General features: G+C 47.5%; 1 protein-coding gene across 1 annotated transcript in view; it reads right to left on the reverse strand.

The window, feature by feature from the left end:
- The window catches only part of LOC142576513 (neprilysin-1-like), a 76,733-nt gene that overhangs the window by 34,289 nt on the left and 23,464 nt on the right, over positions 1–18,980 (reverse strand). The window contains exons 6-10 of the mRNA XM_075686665.1: positions 17,118–17,210; positions 12,982–13,178; positions 10,877–11,056; positions 7,795–7,881; positions 4,785–4,915 (exon numbers count right to left, since the gene is read on the reverse strand). Coding sequence (XP_075542780.1) covers positions 4,785–4,915; positions 7,795–7,881; positions 10,877–11,056; positions 12,982–13,178; positions 17,118–17,210 — 688 coding nt within the window. The remainder of the gene's footprint in view (positions 1–4,784; positions 4,916–7,794; positions 7,882–10,876; positions 11,057–12,981; positions 13,179–17,117; positions 17,211–18,980) is intronic.

Raw genomic sequence — 18,980 nt, forward strand, 5'->3', positions numbered from 1 at the left:
AACTGGTTTGATGATGGTATGAGGCAGTCAGCTTGTGTTGAATGGAGCAGGAACGCACAATGTCGGCGATAACGTTCGAGAGGAAGTTACGACCACGGTCAGTAAGCAGCTGTCGAAGGGCGCTATGAAGTAAGATAATGTGAAGCAAGAGAAAGTCCGCGACGTCAGTGGCACAACTGGTAGGGAGAGCCCGCGTGATAGCGTATCGGGTGGCGTAATCAGTTGCGACGGCTACCCATTTGTTCCTAGAGTATGACGTGGGAAAGAGACCGAGGAGGTCTAATCCAACACGAAAGAACGGTCCCACAGGGACGGTGATCGGCTGGAGAGGACCGGCAGGTAGCCCCTGAGGTGTGATCACCTGAGCGAGCGAGACCAGGTCAATAGAAGCGGTGGCGGCGGACGCGGTCGTACGTGTGGGTTACCCCATGATGTTCTGCAGTGGGTGCGTGATGCATCTCAAAGAGCACAGTCTGTCGTAGATGTTTTGGCACGACAAGAATATCAGGGCCGTCAGGGAGGAAGTTCCTTCGGTAGAGAATGCCGCCTTAGAAGACGTATCGGCGAACGAATGCGTCGGTAAGTGTAGAGCGCAGATGCTCGATGAGTACTCGCAGCGGTAGGTCTCGGTACTGCTCATCGGCGATGTTAGCGAAGGTAGACACAGAGAAAATGCAGTTGGTGGTACTACTGTCGGCGTCGTCAGGATCGTCTACCGGGTAGCGAGACAGGCAGACAGCGTCCTTGTGTAGTCGGCTAGATTTATAGGTGACAGAGTACGAATATTCTTGGTGGCGTAAGGCCCAGCGACCAAGTCTTCCTGTAGGATTTTTCAGTGAGCATAACCGGCAAAGCGCGTGATGGTCTGTGACAACGGAAAAGGGTCGGCCATATAAGTATGGGCGGAGCAATGCAACCACCCAAACTAGAGCCGTACACTCACGCATAGTGATGTAATAGTTGCGCTCCGCGGGCGAGAGGAGCCTGCTGGCGTAAGCGATAACACGGTCGTGGCCGCGCTGGCGTTGTGCCAGTACTGCGCCAATTCCGTGACCGCCGGCATCAGTAAGGACTTCGATGGGCGCAGAAGGATCGAAATGGGCCAGAGCGGGAGGCGTTGTGAGAAGGTCGATTAGAAGCGAGAATGCAGAGGCCTCGTTATCGTCCCACTGGAAAGGGGCGACTGTCTCGCAGGCCGATGAATCTGTGCACATCCTTGACACGCTTTGGAACAGGGAAGTGCGTAACAGCATGGATCTTGCCTAGGTCCGGTTGCACTCCGTTCGCGCCAACGAGATTTCCAAGTATGGTAATCTGGCGACAGCGGAATTGGCACTTCGAAGAGTTGAGTTGCAGACCGGCAAGACTAAAAGCGTCCAAGACTGCTGACAGGCGCTCGAGATGCGTAGCGAACGTTGGGAGGTACACTATAACGCCGTCCAAGTAGCACAGGTACGTGGAACATTTGAAACCGTGAAGAAGGCAGTTCATAATGCGTTCAAAAGTGGCAGGAGCGTTACATAGACCGAACGGCATCACTTTGAATTGATAAAGACCGTCGGGTGTTACAAAGACAGTCTTCTCGCGGTCGAGATCGTCCACGGCAATCTGCCAGTAACTGGAGCGAAGGTCAATAGAGGGAAAAATTGCGAGCACCGTGGAGGCAGTCAAGGGCGTCATCTATCCGAGGTAGGGGATACACGTCCTTTTTGGTAACCCTGTTAAGGTGCCGATAATCCACACAAAAGCGCCATGATCCATCCTTCTTTTTCACCAGTACAACAGGTAACGCCCATGGACTACATGACGGTTCAATCATGTTCTTGGGAAGCATTTTGCGAACTTCGGAGTGGATAACTTGACGCTCAGACGGTGATACTTGATACTGGCGGCGATGAATAGGAGGGGCATCGCCGGTATTAATGCGATGTTTAACAGCTGTAGTTTGGGCCAAAGGACGATCCTTAAAGTAAAAAATATCGTGGTAGGGTAACAGAACGCGGTAGAGCTCACGAGCGTGCTCGGACGGAATGTCGGGCGCAATCATTTTCTGTAAGTCGGCGATGGTACAAGTTGCCGACTGCGATGGTAGACGAGGATGGGCTGAATTGTCGTTTAGTGCAATAGATGCTACTGAATGAGCCTCGAATGAGCAAAGCTGGGCCAGAGACATCCCGCGTGGCAGCACTTGTGTGTTCAAGCCAAAATTGACCACTTGCAGACAGACGCAATTCGCTGTAATAGATAAAACTGTATGAGGTACTGTGATCTCGTGTGTAAAGAGGACGTCTTGCATAGGAGCCGCGATGTAGTGACTCTCGGGGACTGGTGGGGATGACACGAAGTCAATGTAAGTCATTGCCGAAGGTGGCAAGCGAACGAATTCAACGGAACTGAGGCGACTGGGGTGTGGTTCAGCGGGATCCAGAACAGGCAGGTCAAGACGGAGACTGCTGGCGGAACAATCGATGAGAGCAGAATGTGCGGAGAGTAAGTGTAAGCCGAGGATGATGTCGTGGGGACAGTGGGCGATGACTGAATAGCACGATAGTGGAGCGATCGGCGAAGGAGACGCGGGCGGCACACATACCAATTACAGGGGCTGTTCTGCCATCGGCGACACGGACAACAGGCGTCGTGGCGGGCGGGATTATTTTCCTCAGCCGGTTACGAAGGTCAGAGCTTATTACCGACAAATGCGCCCCAGTGCCAATGAGAGCACATACAGAAACACCGTCGACTTGCGCGTCAAGAAGGTTCATATGAGTGGGCAACGTCAGTAGAGAATTTGGCGGCGTAAGGAGCAACGCAGCGTCACCTTGAAGTGCTGCATAGTATAGTTTTCTGGCTTTGAGCGGCATCCGAAGGGAGTCGGCGAATAGGAGCGACGCGGCTGGAGGGAGTGAGAGTGTCGTCGTTGGGGCGAAGGCGAACGAAAATAGGGGCGGTTCGGCGCAGGAGAATCTGCGGCGGCATTATCGGAGCGGGCAGCATAGGGACGAGAAGGGCCACCTGGGGGGCGAGAATAGGCAGTATAAGTAGACCGGTTCGGGGAACTCCAGCGACTGCGACAGTGCAGAGAAATGTGCCCGATTCGATGGCAGTGAAAACAAATGGGCTTGTCGTCTTGTGTGCGCCATGCAGGCGGGTTGCGGAAACGTGGTGGGCAAGAAGATGCGGGACGGGGCGGAATCGAAGAAGCCGGGTGGGTATAAGGGCGATGGGCCGAGCAGATGGTGTGAAGACCCATGTTTGCAAACTCCTGGCGGACAACTGCCTGGATGAGGGAAAGCGTGAGTGCAGGTGCATTGGAGGGGCTGGAGTCGAAGGCAGCCAGATAGGCGGCCTCGATCTCACGCCGGACGATTCTGGTAACATCGCTAGTGTTGTTGGAACGAGGAGCGTCTGCACAGGAAGATATCGCTGGGGTGTTGGGCAGACGGGCAAACTGCTGGTCGATACGTCAGCTTTTAGCTAGTTCCAGGTGGCGGCACTCTTTTATACCTGCATCCACCGTCGCCACGTTGTTAAAAACGAGCAAGTTGATGGCGTCATCGGCAATGCCTTTGAGGATGTCGGAGACCTTGTCGGACTCAGTCATGTGTGCGTCAACATTGCGGTACAGAGCCAAGACGTTCTCAATGTACGTGGCGTAGGGCTCTGTTGACGTCTGCACACGGCCGGAAAGAGCCTTCTGCGTGGCAAGTTAGTGACCGTAGGGGTTGCCGAACAAGACTCGGAGCTTTTGCTTAGGCGAGTCCAAACTGGTGAGGTCATCTTCGTGCGTCCGAAACCAAACTCGAGGTGTGCCACCAAAGTAAAAGACCACGTTGGCGAACATGATAGTAGGGTCCCACGGGTTACTGCGGCTGACGTGTTCGTACAGGCTGATCCAGTCCTCGACGTCTTCCCCATCTTTGCCCGAGAATACGCCAGGATCACGGGGAGTGGGGAGAGTGATATAGGTCGTCGAAGTGGCAGCAGGTGTCGGAGCCGGCGGAGTTGGAGTTGTCGTCGCCGGGGGTCATGAAGGAAGGCTCGACTTACCGTCCCCTGCGAAGCTCCGTGACGAGGTACAGGGAATGTCCACCTCCACAAGATATGTTACGTAGGAAGACGCCGACGAAAATCTATATACAAGTATATTTACAAGGCAATACGCCGCACTTGGCCAAGAGGCAACAGCCCGCGCTAGCCTCTAATCGTCGTCGCCGTCTTCACCAATCTCGCCTCTTTGTCATCGCAAATACTGCTCCGTAGCAATATCACAAGAAGCCAACAAACAAAGACACGAAAGAAAACACAGCGGAAAGTATTTGTACTTACTAACTGAAATAAAGAAAGGATGAATTAATGGAATTGAAAGTGCATGAAAAAACAAGTTGCCCAAGGTGGGGAATGATCCCACGTCTTCGCATTACGCGTGCGATGCTCAAACTAGCCCAACTGTCACGGTGGAGAGGGAACGGCGCCGCGGTGCCTCAATTGGTTAGAGCATCGCACGCGTAATGCGAAGACGTAGGATCGTTCCCCACGTGCGGAAAGTTGTTTTTCTATTCACTTTCAATTCATATATTTCGAAATTTCATAATTCCAATTAGTAAGTTCGAGTAAATTCCTCTGTGTTTTCTTTGGTTTCTTTGCTTGTCTTCTTATGATATCATTAATAAATATCAGGCCCCTCGGTTAACCCACTTTCTTGTCGTTTCGCTAGAGAGCGTATGATATACGGCTGACCAGCCTTTGCTTAAGATTATATGCAGGGGTATATATTTACGGCTTACTTCGACTGCTTCTGCAAGAACCGCGCCAGGCCCGAAATATATTTCACGTTGCCGATGAGAATTTTCGTCTGGGGACCAACGTTTGTGGGCGTGCCCTCGAACACAGTCTTCAGGAAAGTCATCCAATTCCACTGCGGGGAAAATACCAGAGGAGACACGCTTAGTAAAGAGCATGCGCCTTGGCAACATTCGGAAAAAATGAAAAATTATATACGACAGGCATAACCCTCAACCGCGAAGTATCATGACTCACGACAGGGCATCAACCCATTCTTGGTTGCTCGGAGTGTTTCTGGTAAGGGTAGTGTATAATAAAGCCTTAATGGCACAGCTCGGAAAGTAAAAAGAAAAAAAATAGGCGAGCGCACCCTGTTCCTACATGCATATATTTTTATTATTGCGAATAAACTTCTTAGCCCACTTCGCCCACAGTGAGTTTGTACCGTGCTTCTATAGTCTCTTTAATAGCTGTCCTTTAAATGAAGAAAACTAGAAACACTTTGGCACTGTTTGTTTACAAATCTGCGTCGAAGAGCACAGGCAACCCGAAGCTGTGTGCGTTCAGCCTTGGTCATAGGCTGGAGAAGGAGGACTTTCTTCTCAGCGTCAGCGCGTACTGACGCCTAGCCGTTGCAATCTCTGAGACTACGAAAAAAGAGTAATAGTTCACGGCCGCGCCACTAGATGGCGCAACGCGTCCAAAGCGATGCGCGAGGGAGGATCCCGGCAGCCATACACGACTCCTACGTGACACGTTTCGGCGGTGGCCATTGCGCCTCTGTATTGACCTCTAAACATGATCACGCGATAAGCTGAATGCAACTCGCTTCCAAGAGGATGCAAATGCAAATGCCAGTCCAAGAGGATGGGTTCTGCTGGGTTTCTGTGTCCTAGTTGCCCAGTGAAAGAAAAGCTATGCAAAATTAAACATTTGCAACATGTTCATGAAGCGAGACCTTTCCTCAGCCATATGCTCAGGTACAACTTATGTAGAACCTATGAACGTTCACTACCATCCATACATTTCTTTTTCTTTTCTTTGCATCTTCTCTCCGTTATTATTTCCACCTTTCATTTCTCCTTACCCTTCCCCCAGTCCAGGGTAGCAAACCAGAATATCATCTGGTTAACCTCCCTGCCTGTCCCATCTCCTTTGTCTGTCTAGGTAAAACGAAAAGCCCACAAAAGAAATAAATAGGCAAAGAGTGCTTTCGCTTTTCTGCATGTGAGGCCGCTTGCTTCGCGCTGAACCTATTGCAAGCAGTCTGAGCGATATGTGAGGGTGACATGTGGTTTGTTCCTTCAGCCATCTTTTAGCAGCAGCCATCTTTAGCAGGGTAGCTGCACGTCACAATAGTGACGTGCTGCTACCCAGCTAGCAAGGACGGCTCAAGGAACAAATCACAAATCACTCTGGTGACGTGCTGTGTGATGTCTCCTCGTAGCGTTTGGCCATGTGTGCGTGGGCAAACGTCCCTGTGCTTAGAATCTGAGACACCATAACAAAAGACCTCTGTGTCATATACCTATAATTCAATATAATCATGGGCCGTATAACGTAAAACTATTCCAATATGCTTTTATTCCAATCTCCTGACGTCAAATTTGCGTAACCGCCGACGCAAGCATCGGGCAGTCGCCCGTAGGGTTGTCTGATCAAACCAATCAAACGCTCTTCTGTTTCATAGGAGGTCACTTTTGTTTGCTTGAAAAACGAATTACATTGCCTGCACTGAGCGGCGTGTCTTATCTAAGTGGCTCACAAGAAGCGAGGAGCACGCTCTAGTGGAGAGGGATTCGATGGGGCCGAGCCACTGCACTGAATATCGATAATCGGATGAAGAGGGTGTTGTCGGCATTCGTCCGCTTTCTCTTACTTAGCTTGCGGTGGCTCGCCGACAATCGCGGCGGCATGCAACGGAAGCTTAAGAATGACGCTAAAACGGATCCTCAGCAAAGAAGAGTTAGCAGAATGAGGTCGTAAACGTGCCAAAATTTCTCAAAACCGTTACACGGCCACCCAAAAAGTTGTATTACACGCAAATAAACCCATACTCTCCGGCAGGAGCGAGTAGCCAGTACCTGAGCTATTGGCGGCAGCCATCTTTTATTCCTTTCGGAACGGGGCAGCCTGCGGCTATTCAGAGAAAAATTCACATTTGTTCGGCATATTAATGGGTTTTTAACGCTTACACGTCACGTTGACGTGGTGAGTTTTCGCGGTTTTCTGATGTCGCGTGACAGGCAGATGAAGTGGGTGCAGCCCTAAATCTTTACACCAATAGTCGAGGTCTAACAGCGAAAAGGCGTCGAATCAGAATGAACGATTTTTCTTTCGTTCACTGCAATCATGAATAATCAATGTGTACACGTCATATCAGATGGAGAGGTATCGCGGTTTTCGTGAGGTCGCGCGATAGACAGGCGAAGTGGGGGTGGTCCAGAAAAGTGTGTGACCAATCGCGGAGGGCTGATCGCAGAATTGGAATAGAAAAGTTTGGAATAGCTTTGCGTTATAGGGCCCCATATGACATGCTGTTTAGGTACCCGTACGTTCCATGCACAATGGAACGTCGTTATCACGGCGGCGGCATTTCGATGGGGGCGAAATGTGAGAGCATCCATGTATAGTATGGCGTCCACCACAAGGACGTGCCTCATAATCAAAGCATAGCTTTGGCATCTAAAACCTAAGAATTTAATTTTTTGAAATCGTTATAATGAAGTGCTTGGGGCCTCCGAAATCAATCGTTATACAGGTCCTTTCGTTGTAAAGGTAAGCTCAAAGCAGAAGCGGCACCGGAGTAGTAATTAGTTACACATGGCAGTTCGTTGTAAAGGCGTTCGCTGCAGGTCCTCTCGACTGTTAACATATATTGTGACTGTGCAGGAAAACGTTTATTGCGTGCATGGCAGGGTGCTGTCATGTATTGATCATATGAATAAACGAGGAAAAGTTACCCGAGCGATAAACATATGCAATGCTGTAAATAAAAATAAACGCGCTCACGTAAAACGAGTTGTCCAAGTCTTTAAGCTTCAGAACTTTTTTGTCGTAGTACACGCCACTGCGGTGGCCCTCGGCGTACCTCAGCCTCTGCAAGCGTGAAAGAAAACGTGAGCAACGAAAACGGTATGGTGCGCCTAAAAAGATCAAATTATTTCAAGTCATTGCAAGCGATAGTGCAACAGCTAACGAAGCCGTATTCCAGCAGAACGCCTACGTTTCTATTGCACAGAGTTCGAAAGAAAAAGCACAGATACTGCCTTTTCTTTCAAATCACCAAATCTGGACTACAGTCAATGTAAAATCCGCAAATGCGCTTGTGCACACATATAATCCTACGTAACAAAATCTACGGACCTCAGCGTATTATGTAAATAAGGCCTCAGCCTGCTCACTAAGGACATCATCGCTACCGCCATCTCTTTAACGCAACGTCAATGTTTTTTTAACTGTCTGTTACCCTTAACAACGATATAAGCAAGCGCTCTGCCATCTTAGCTGTAGAACAAGTTATCAAGGAATTTTGCATATCGTCTATTCGGTGGTGCAGGTCACACAATAGAATACTGACTGCGCTTCTGTCTTCTGGAATTTACACTTGACCCGCGACAAAACTGTGTGTTTTTTTTCTTTACGAATCCTTATTTCGGAAAGCTTTCTGGTCGGAGGTATCTAAGGTACTAAGTGGGTGCATGTAAATGTCAATCAAAGACACAAAACCATACATTATAAAACTTCAAGTGATATGACATGAAATTTATTTACAGACGCAATACTGTAGTCCAGAAAGGAATTTGTCAGAGTTACCAATAACAAGTTGCTCGCAATTCCCACCGATCGCAGCGACCGATTTTATTTTTGAACTCCGGCGCAAACAAAGTTAGAAAAGAGGAAGCTAGAAGATGCGTCGAAATTTCGCCGAGAGCTGTTTCGCAGTTTCTTTTGGTGATGGTAGTTGGTGGCTGAGAAATGTTCAACAAATCGAGAAAGCTCTACTACCTGTGACGAGTCGCGGATCGTCAAATACGGTGCGTACCATCAGGAGCAACACTCCGAACTGGAAAAAAAATCTCGTATTCGGATTTCATTGTGTCGTTCGTTTGCGTTTGTTAACACGCTACGTTGCACAGGAAATAAACTTTCACGTCAGCTTCGCGTACTCATTGACCGTAATAGTACGTTGGTTTGCTTGCCTTTCTAGTTACTCACATGCGCAGCGAGTTGCTGAGGTGTCCGCCACAAGACTAAATCGCCTTTGGATGTCGAAAAAATGTCCTTAATTGTTGCATGCGCGCTAATCACAAGACGAAAAAGTGCCGCAGTTGTGGCGCAGTGTCCCTCGCACAGCCGTGTGTATTATGAATAAATGTCGCGTACTAACCGACTGAAATAACATCAACCTCGGCCAAATGTTATATCAAGGGCGGATTACATGAGTGGATCGTAGCTGGAGGTTCTATGTCGTGCTGCACGCGCGAACACTTACTCGCACCCTGTCCGCGTTGGTTCTCCTGCGTGATTGTTCCGGTGGACTAAACATACCCTGAAGAGGTTTTGTTACCTCAGCTGCGAGCCGTGACTTATCATTATGGCTCACACATGCCAAAAGCACAGACTACATTGCAGCGTATTTTCTACAACTGCATATTTGTAACGCTGGCACCTAGAATAAACACCTTAGTGAATCCATTTCGAAGCGTGAGCGCCCCATAAGTGTCATTTGAATATTTCCATCTCTTTATCAACAATGGAGTATCATTTCGTTTTCTGCGAAGAAAGCAATAAACTTACATTGGTTTGAGGACTACGCGTCCTTGCTTCACCTTAATTAACCGTGACTGTAAGAGGCTTTAGTACAGTTATGCAACCGGCGACGACGGGATATGCACTATTACATGCCTTGTATTGCACATTTATTAGTATACATCTAACTGCCAGACACAGCTGCATCAATGGAGCCGATTACTATGATACTATGAAGCTCAACAGCAGTCACAGGCTGCCATGTCTCATAGCAATGAATTACAGTAAGCACTGTTTCGCACTCCAAATAATGCTAAAATTTCACAAGAGCCTGTTTATTTGCAAAACACGAGTATTATTTGCTCCTATAAAGAAAGATTATCAGTATCATAGCGCACACATTTTCGCATTACATTTCCAAACTTATTCGCCGTGTTGAATAAATTATGACAGCAAGAAACCCTGGCTGTCGCACCAGTAGAATCATAAGCATTAAAAAAAGAAGGCTCTCCGGAAATCGCGTTGCGACGCTTCCCGATCTTTTTTTCCACTCCGACGCGGCATATTCAAATACGCCTAAAACGGAAAAACGTTTTTCTGAGATAACCGCTGGACCGACATTAATGAAATTTGTTGCATTTCAGAGAAAAAGTTCAGTTCTAGTATTGGTTGTTTGCGAAATTTCGATTTCTATCCTGAATTTTGTTACAAAAATTTTCCAAAATTCGAAAGTTTGAAAAAAATAGAAGCACGAAGCTTACAAATTCATAGCTCTGCATTCAGAACAGATATAGCGGTTCTGTAAACAGCATCCATTAGACCATTGAAAGTGGACGAATTCGATATGTAATTCTATATCTTACGTGAATTCGTTACGTTGTTTCAGGGGTTCTGCAACAAGGGTTTTGCAAAAGCCGTATTTACATATTACTAAATTTTTTGAGATTCACGTGTAACACACGAATTTTGTCCGCTTTAAATGTACTATTAGATGCAATTCATAGCATTGTATTATGATTTTTCGTGGCTGAGTTACAGAGTTGTAAACTTGATAGTCTCGTTTTTTGAAAATTTTCAAAAATTTTCAATTTTTGCCCGTTCTTTATAAAAAGTTGATGACCTAAATCGAAAATTCGAAACGAACAGTCACTAGATTTTAAGTTCTCTTTTAAATCCAACAAACCTCGTCAAATTTGGTGCAGTGGTTGCCGAGAAAAACGAATTCTCCTTTTACAGGTATTTAGATAGGAGCACCCGAGCTAAAGCTTCCTCTTGATGGCCTGAGGCGCAATTTCGGCCACGTCAGAGACGAGAGCATGGTACTCCTCCCACACACGCGTACCTTTATGAGCTCAATGTCGAATGCCTGAATGTTGTCGCACAGCGTGTCCCACTGGTCGTTCGTTGGCACGATACCGTACACGGACAGCATGGCGTCGCAAACACTCTGGCGAAGCCAATTTGAAGATTCTGTGGTCGAGAGAATGAACTTGGGCAGCGCCGTCGTCTCTGGTTCGTCCAACTGCGAGAAAAAAGAAAGACGGAAAACAGGAATGGTGTAACGAATAGCGTGAGGTAGGTAGTTCAATATTGTGGGCGTTGCGAGGGTATTCAAGCAGCTGAGTGTGTCTCGTTGTGTGATAAGTCCGTTTGACGGGAGAGCGAAGTGACCTCATGTGGCTAAAACAAGTTTTATTTCAGCACTCTTAGAGTCCGCACACTCATGGTTCAGCTCTCTAACAGTTTCGAAAAGCTTAATAAACGTCCAAAGTATTTAGTTACCATATATATACAAACGGGTCGGCAGAGTAGTTGGACGGACCATTATATTACGTTAACAACATTACATTGTAAGCGCTCTACCGCAATCGTAATAGACCTTCAGTAAGTACGAAGCTTCAGCTAGGATAGGCCTTGCTCCATCTCAACTGCCACTTTTCGCTAAGAGCGGAGTAAACTTCCTTTCTTAAAACAAAATTTGTTCATCTTAATTCGCGCGCCTGCTAGAGTATAAAAGAAAGAAAACTCAGCGACCTATTTGACAAGCTTTTACTACACTTCCTAGCAACTACGACAAAATTTTCTGTATAAGTGAAGTTGTAAAGAGGATCGCAATGTGACCTCGATTGCGCGTAAGCGCCAAGAAGTATCACGCTTTCCGATTTTTTTCCCCACGAAATCTATTGTAAGTTACACCAAACAATAAGGTCCTGCATTGACTAGCGCTTTCATTCGAACAAACCTAAAGAAATTAAATCGAAAGCTCGATTGCACTTTTTCTTGTGCCCGAAGTTCAATGAAACACTTTAATTGTTGTTTTCCGGATACTTCTGTACTTCTTGCATGCCGACAGGCAGCAAAATCCAATTTACGTATCAAAAGTATCTCACTTCTCTCACGGCGGGCCAATATGAATGATGTAAGCAAAGGGGCCAAGCGTTTTATTGAATATTGTGAGGCTTACAAAAAACAAAGAACGTGAAGCGACGTTTCCTTAGCTTTCTTGCAAGAAAAAGCACGAAATATCTTAAATTCGGAAGAAAAACGACGCATGCAAGTTACGCGGCACAACTCTGTCAACAGCTGTTGACAGAGTTGTGCCGATTGCGATGGTGCCATCGGTTCAACTATTTGAACAAGACTCTACAGACGCTATTTCTCCCCACTTTCAGGTGTAGTAAAAAAGTGCGCCAAATTACGCTATGCGATGTCTTCATTCCCACGAACACGTGAGATATCACAGGTACTGAGAGCAACACGTGTACATTTCTAGGGGTGTGCAAATAGCGATTTTGAGACCAAATCAAACACGAACCGAATAGTGCCAGGAGCGAATGAAGTCAATCGCATATAGGATACGTATTGAATTGGCTTCTAATTATGAACAGCCGTTATCACCAGTAATATAAAACGATGTTCACAACCCAGTATACTTAATGTTCGCAAGTTTCTGCCATTACATAGTACCCTATAAAGCTTTGTTTAATGAAAGGACGAATGAAAGATTAGGAGCAAGGAAGTAGTTTCTTCGCATGTACAGGGCTCTTCAGAGAGTGCAAATAATTGCTGTACAGCCTGTAAAGCATGACTACCTAACTTACGTAGCCTGCTCCACTACGCAAGATCTCATGTTTTGTGTGTGCGGTATGCCGGCGAGGGCGAAAATTTACCGTACTTTTGCTCCTATTTTATGTTTATTTGGGTGCAGTTGCCGTTTTCAAATATTCGAAAAATTTCAAATAAACTTGCGTTTACGAATAGTCACTATTCCATTCGAAGATCGAAACAAATAAGACATTATTCGATTTCTTCTTCGAAAGTTTCGATTATTCAGACGCCACTGTAGATTTCACTAAGGATGAACCTACCCACAAGTGTCGACAACTGCTGCGTGGCGCTTCAGTTTCAAGGATACAAACTTTCGCGGTGCGAGCTTTGTACACTCACGTAGATGATCACTTTGGAGTAGTCGTCGGGGTCTACCCTCATCTGGACCTTGACGAGTGGGAAGAGGCCGAAGTTCTTGGCCAGCTTGGCGGCGATCACGGAGATCTTGGGGTCTCCCTCGGGGTCTAGCGACGGGAAGTGCTCCAGTCCCAGGATGCGTGGCATCTTCTTGATGTCCTCCATGCTGCTGTTGCGCTCTGCGGCGCCGATTGCGCGTAACGGAAAACTCATTTCAGGCGGCAGTACCCATCGAAGAGGCGATTCTGTTTGCTCCAGGCTATATGAGAATAAAAGCTGGTCCACATCGTAGAATAAATAATAATAATCTTTAAAAATACAGTATTAACGGGGGTATCACAACACACATCAGCACCGACAAAATGAAAACGGACAATCAAAACGCTGCAGCAGCACGAACCCCTTAAGTGACTTCACATGGGACAGCAATTCATTTCCTTGCTACAAATAGAAATCCGTCTGTACTGAAGTCGTCCCGCCTCTGTCATGTAGTAAGTCAAGGGTGAATTTTTTCTGGAAGGTGTGATTTGCTACACACAGATGCATAGGGAAATCCTTTGCATGGTGGTGGATCTGATTGTATGTTCTTCGCTTTGGTGCCGTGTTTCTGCATTGCACATCATCTCCGTGGGCATATTTTATTTCATGTGACCTAGCGCAGCGTATCCCTACTATGCTGCCACTAGAAAATGAATCGCCCTACGAACGTTTCCAGAGGATTACTGCCAAATAAAAAATAAATGTGCTGCCTACCGAGTCTTACTTAAAACATCTACGCTGTAACACGCGACATTGTTGCCACCGGTTCAACAGATAGGTAGACCGGAGAATACGACGTCACGATGGTCCTTAACCCCGTCTCACACGAGTGCATGTTCGGAAACTTGGAGCGGAATTCATTCCCACTGGGATATGGGACGAATTTAGGGTGTCGCGTAGCAGTGACCTTAGATGGTTTCGCCACCTGACCTCCGGCAACGTACCTGGCTATGCAAGACATGCTGGATGCTTGTCCAAGAGAGAATACAGCTGCGACTCGTTTGACGTGCGTTTATATATATCATGTATCCATCAGTTCCAAACGAAAGAGGCCCCTAGCTATTCATCAGCGGTGTCACTTTCTCATTCTGCTATTGACGGTGATCATGCATTGTCACAGGTGTACGGCATTACTTAGGGAATATCATAACGCTTGAACGAGATTCAGAATCCTAGGGTACAGCTGCGATTCGTTTTCAAGTATATTGGACAGGGAATAACGGATTGATATTGTGGTCGTCGTTTATTATAATTCATCCCTTGAACTGTAGTCTAAAATGGGAATGATTTAACGCTACATTGCTTAGCTTATGAAATACTTCTGCAATAATGCATCCCTCCCCAAATAAAATGTACTGAAGCTAGGCTGATGTATCGATTCTATTCTAATACTATTCCATTGTATCCTTCGGTTCGATCGGATATTAGGATCACCTGTATATTGCCACATCCTGTATAGTCGCCGCGGGTATGTGCCAGGCGATGAGAACGACGCTGAAGTGGCGCGCGAGTGGAAAAACAGAGACGACAACGACGTCGCGTTGACTGCTCTCATAAAACTGCTTTTACACGTCCTCTACGCCGGCTATCCGTCTCCTAATAGGCTGCGACACTGGTGGAGGTGCTGGGCAGGATTGTCTCATGCTCGGCACCCCTTCGCGGAGCCATACCTCGAAAGCGGAATCACCTTCGTTCATCGAAACTCCTGTTCACTGGTACAGTCGCCGCCTGCTAGGCCTGACGCCCGAGTTCAGCCCTTTGCAGGACCCTGCTGGAACGCGTCAACCTACTTCCGCCATGGCTACTGCAACTCCATCGCAAGTGACGCTGCAGAATCCTAAGATACCAGAAAGTTTCCACGGCGACGCTTTTGAGGATGTCCAAGATTGGCTTGACCAATTTGAGCGTGTCGCCAGTTATAATGACTGGGGCTCCCAGCAAAAGCTGTCTAATGTCTAGTTTGCGCTTCAAGACAGTGCGCGGACGTGGTTTGTGAACCGGGAGAGAAATTTGACCTCGTGGGATGCCTTCCGCACCCAGCTGCTAGACACGTTCACTAGTAGCGACAGAAGAGACAACGCGCAGCGCCTACTGGAATCCCGTATTCAAAAACCAAACGAGAGCGTTGCCATGTTTGCAGACGATATGGCGCGCCTTTCCCGCAGAGCAGACCCTGAGATGGCCGAAGAAAAGAAGTTGCGCTATCTCTTGCGCGGAGTGAAGGAGGAACTCTTTGCCGGGCTCGTGAGGAACCCACCAACGACAGTGGCCGAATTTACCAAGGAGGCTACCGCTATAGAACGGGCACTACAGCAACGGTACCGCCAATATGATCGCAAGAGCTCGCCGGTGAACGCTTCCATTCTACCTGAGAGCTGCAGCACGTCTCTACGTGAAGTCATCAGAGAGATTGTGCGAGAGGAGATCCGGCAGCTCGGGATCTCTCCCATGGCACCAGCGGTGGCTTCTGTCGCTGATATCGTTCGGGAGGAAGTTCGAGAGGCCTTTTCGTCGCCCGACTGGCAGGCGGTGCCGCGACGATTGACCTACGCGGAAGCTGTCTGCCGTCCACCTCTGCCACTTCGATGCTGCTGACACCGTCGACCACTACGACGTAGCCATCACCGCCACCCCCGACGCCTTATTTTCGACAGTCACAGCCGCCGCCGACTATGCCGTATCGCCGCCAGTCGATCGCTGCGCCTCGTTTCTACAGTGAATCCTCTGCCGGCTACCCGCTTCGAAAGACCGATTTGTGGCGCACCGCTGACCGCCGGCCGCTATGCTTTCATTGCGGCGAAGCAGGACATGTTTACCGCGCGTGTCACTACCGCGCGGCTGGGTATCCAAAACTTTCCAGCTGCAGTTACCCTGTGTCTGATGCTGCACGTAGCCGCGACGGAAATTCTACAAACTTTCGGCCAGAAGGTTCAACGGCGCCTCGATCGCGTTCCCCCTCTCCGGCTCGTTACAATATGATAAGACAGAGCAAAATATAGAGAAGGACTAATCTGTTTCTTCAACCCTGGTCACAGCTTTTTGTCCATGGTGACGTAGTTAGCTTAGGTGCAGCAGAAGATGTCGTCTTCACTCACTTGCGGCTGCTTTCGCTGCTTGGAACCAGACACGAGATGTCAGAGACGCTTTAAACTCAAAAAATGGCATTTCATATGCGGATAATTTACAGGCAGTTATCCGCAGATGACCGTTGCACATCCCGCATTATCACGGCTAAGCCGAAGGCGCATAGTATCGCTGCTTACATTCAGAAGACACATTATGGGTCGGGAGATATTTTTACAACCTCAGTTGCTCGTTCCGAAGCACCCCACGACGAATTGCAACACAGCAGCGACATGATTGGGTCACTGGGAACTGTCATATGTAAGAATATATAACTCTCTCTCTTCTAATTGTCCATAACACTGTTAGGAAAAGGGGTAGCAAAAACAGCTGTGGTAAATGTACCCACTTGCGTCATGCCATTTACCCAGCTTCCGAATGAGAATTACGAATTAGCGTATTGACGAAAAACGTCAGGATGCAAACCTTTTTCGGTGTAGCGATACTATAACAATCTTCGAAACCTACGCAGGCAAAGTGGCTACAGGTGCTGGACAATGTGGACCGAAGCGGCACACAACAGTGACTATGGTTAACAAGGCGGCCCCCTAGCCGGCGCACACACCACGCCCGTTAATGTAGCCAGCGCACCGATGAAGTATATCGTGCCGATTGAGAACATAGGTACCGCCCAACCAAAACGGCCACGCACACTCCGGCGGGACGCCAGCCGACGACTGTTTTCCTTTCCGAAGCTAAGCTGCCATCAACCCCCGTGGCTTGTGGCACCATCTTTGAGAAAAGACATTCATATAATGTACGGGCCCTGCACCAAAAGCTGTGCTCAAGCAGAACACAGTGCCCAGGCCTTGCCACTAATGGTAATACTGCGGGATTCTAATCTCACGTCGCTGCTTGCCAGTAGTATTCAAGGAGAAAAGCAAAAAAAATTTATAAATGAATAAACCAAAGAAACTGAAAATGAGCTCAAAAACCTTTCTAAGTTTTTTGCTTACCTGCGTTTTGACATGCTGCGAAGATTGCCTCAAATTTCCGGACAGGAATGTGCGTCATTTGGTTCATGATCTGACCTTGCTCTGTTATCGAAGCTGGAATAAGGGGTGAACAATCCCACAGATTACTAAGCATTTTGTATTTAAGTGCTCGCCTTCGCATCATGACGAGGCAAAATATTTGCATTCGCAGAGTGAACGGGCGCAGTTAGCATAAATAGAGCGAAAGAGACCTACATATTTATACCTAGAAAAATGCATGTAGTAGAATAAAGCATGCCACAACGACATGCTTTTGAGTGAAGAAAATGAAACGTCTCTTTTTGTTACCATGTTTCAGGAACTATAACGCATACGCAGTGTACAAATAGTTCTGGTAAGACCGGGGGAAACGCCCTCAGGCTATATGAAAAAGTGTATCCTACTTTAGGCGTTTGCTATACCAGTACTAACGGGACACCGTCGCGGTTAACAACCTCATTCAGAATGTTGACACTGCAAGAATATGCAAAGAGTACCTCGCTTGCAATAATGCAAGCTGCTAGCTCCAAAAGAATTCATGGACAAATTAAAAAGAGAAATAAACAAGTGGGAATGGTGAATAGGCTAAAATGTAACCTTTAATTGCTTCATGAGCAAGAACATAGCTCCATTAATTGCAAGAACTAAAGAACAAGTCTGGCAACTGGGCATTGGAAGGCATGGCAACAAAAAACTGCATGAAACGTTCATGGAAGCCTGAAATTTCACGTTGCCAGTGTGCGTCTACAAAAGAGCGAAATATCGTCAATGCACACCGTGCAATTATCGAGAACACACTGTCTGAAATTATGCCGTTGGACATGTGTCGACGAGTATCTAGTTTACGCAATTGCTCACTTTTTAAGGTGCTTATTTCCAGTGAGCAACAGTAGCTAGAGCTCCTTCGCTAGAAAGAAAAGGTATCATACTCGAAATGCTGCAAGCTGAGTGTCATCAACACTCCTGCCATTTCTTCTAGTAGTACACAACAGAGAAAAGTTGAAATCATTAAGATTCAACACAAGTGGCACCAACAACCGTAACCTTGGTTGCGAATTTCGCATGTGCAGAGGTGTTAAGCAAACAATTTTTTTTCTTCTCTTGCTTCTTTAATCACTTGAATTCCAAAGCGCTAGAATTTGAACAGGCTGCCGAATGAAATTTCTTTATTCTTCGTGCGTTTCTTACGTTCTTTCGTATTCACCCCGCTTGGGCTTACTCATATTACGCGATATTTCGAAAATAAATAAATAAATAAAAATAATTCTGCACTGCAGTGCTGTAACACCGTAGTTCTCTCAGAGTTTGTGACCGCGGCGCCCAGACTGTGCCGGGATAGCCTTTTGCGAGCAAGGGTATGTCTCCCGTCTGTGAAATCGGCGACAATGTATTCGTCGCCGCGAGAGAAGCGAGCGCCGGAGAAGGAAGGCGCTTGGAGGCGAACAGGAGGATTGCGCGTTCGCGCCGTTTCCGTTAGGGTTTCCGCGCCGCGGTGCTCGGTGTGCATGCATGTGCATGTTCCTGGTCTCTCTTCTTTGCATGTGTAGCACCTGCGTTTTCCCCTGTGGAACACCAAAGATCGCACCGTCAAGGTCAACGTAGCGTCCACGACCCCGTTCGCGCCTTTTACCGTTTCGTCTGCGACGCCGCAGTGGTCGCTACGCATGTTCCTGGCCCCCCTCCTTTGCACGAGTAGCACATGAGCTTTCCCTGTGGCACATCAGACGTCGCACCATCGAGATAGCGAGTGCGACCGCGTTCGCGCCCTCTCCGTTTCTACTGTGATGCCGCACGGTTATTTTTGTTGTTCTTTTCGGGTTTTTATCGCGATAGCTGTTATCTGGA

The sequence above is a fragment of the Dermacentor variabilis genome, chromosome 3, assembly GCF_050947875.1.
Source record: "Dermacentor variabilis isolate Ectoservices chromosome 3, ASM5094787v1, whole genome shotgun sequence".
NCBI classification, from domain to species: Eukaryota; Metazoa; Arthropoda; class Arachnida; order Ixodida; family Ixodidae; genus Dermacentor; species Dermacentor variabilis.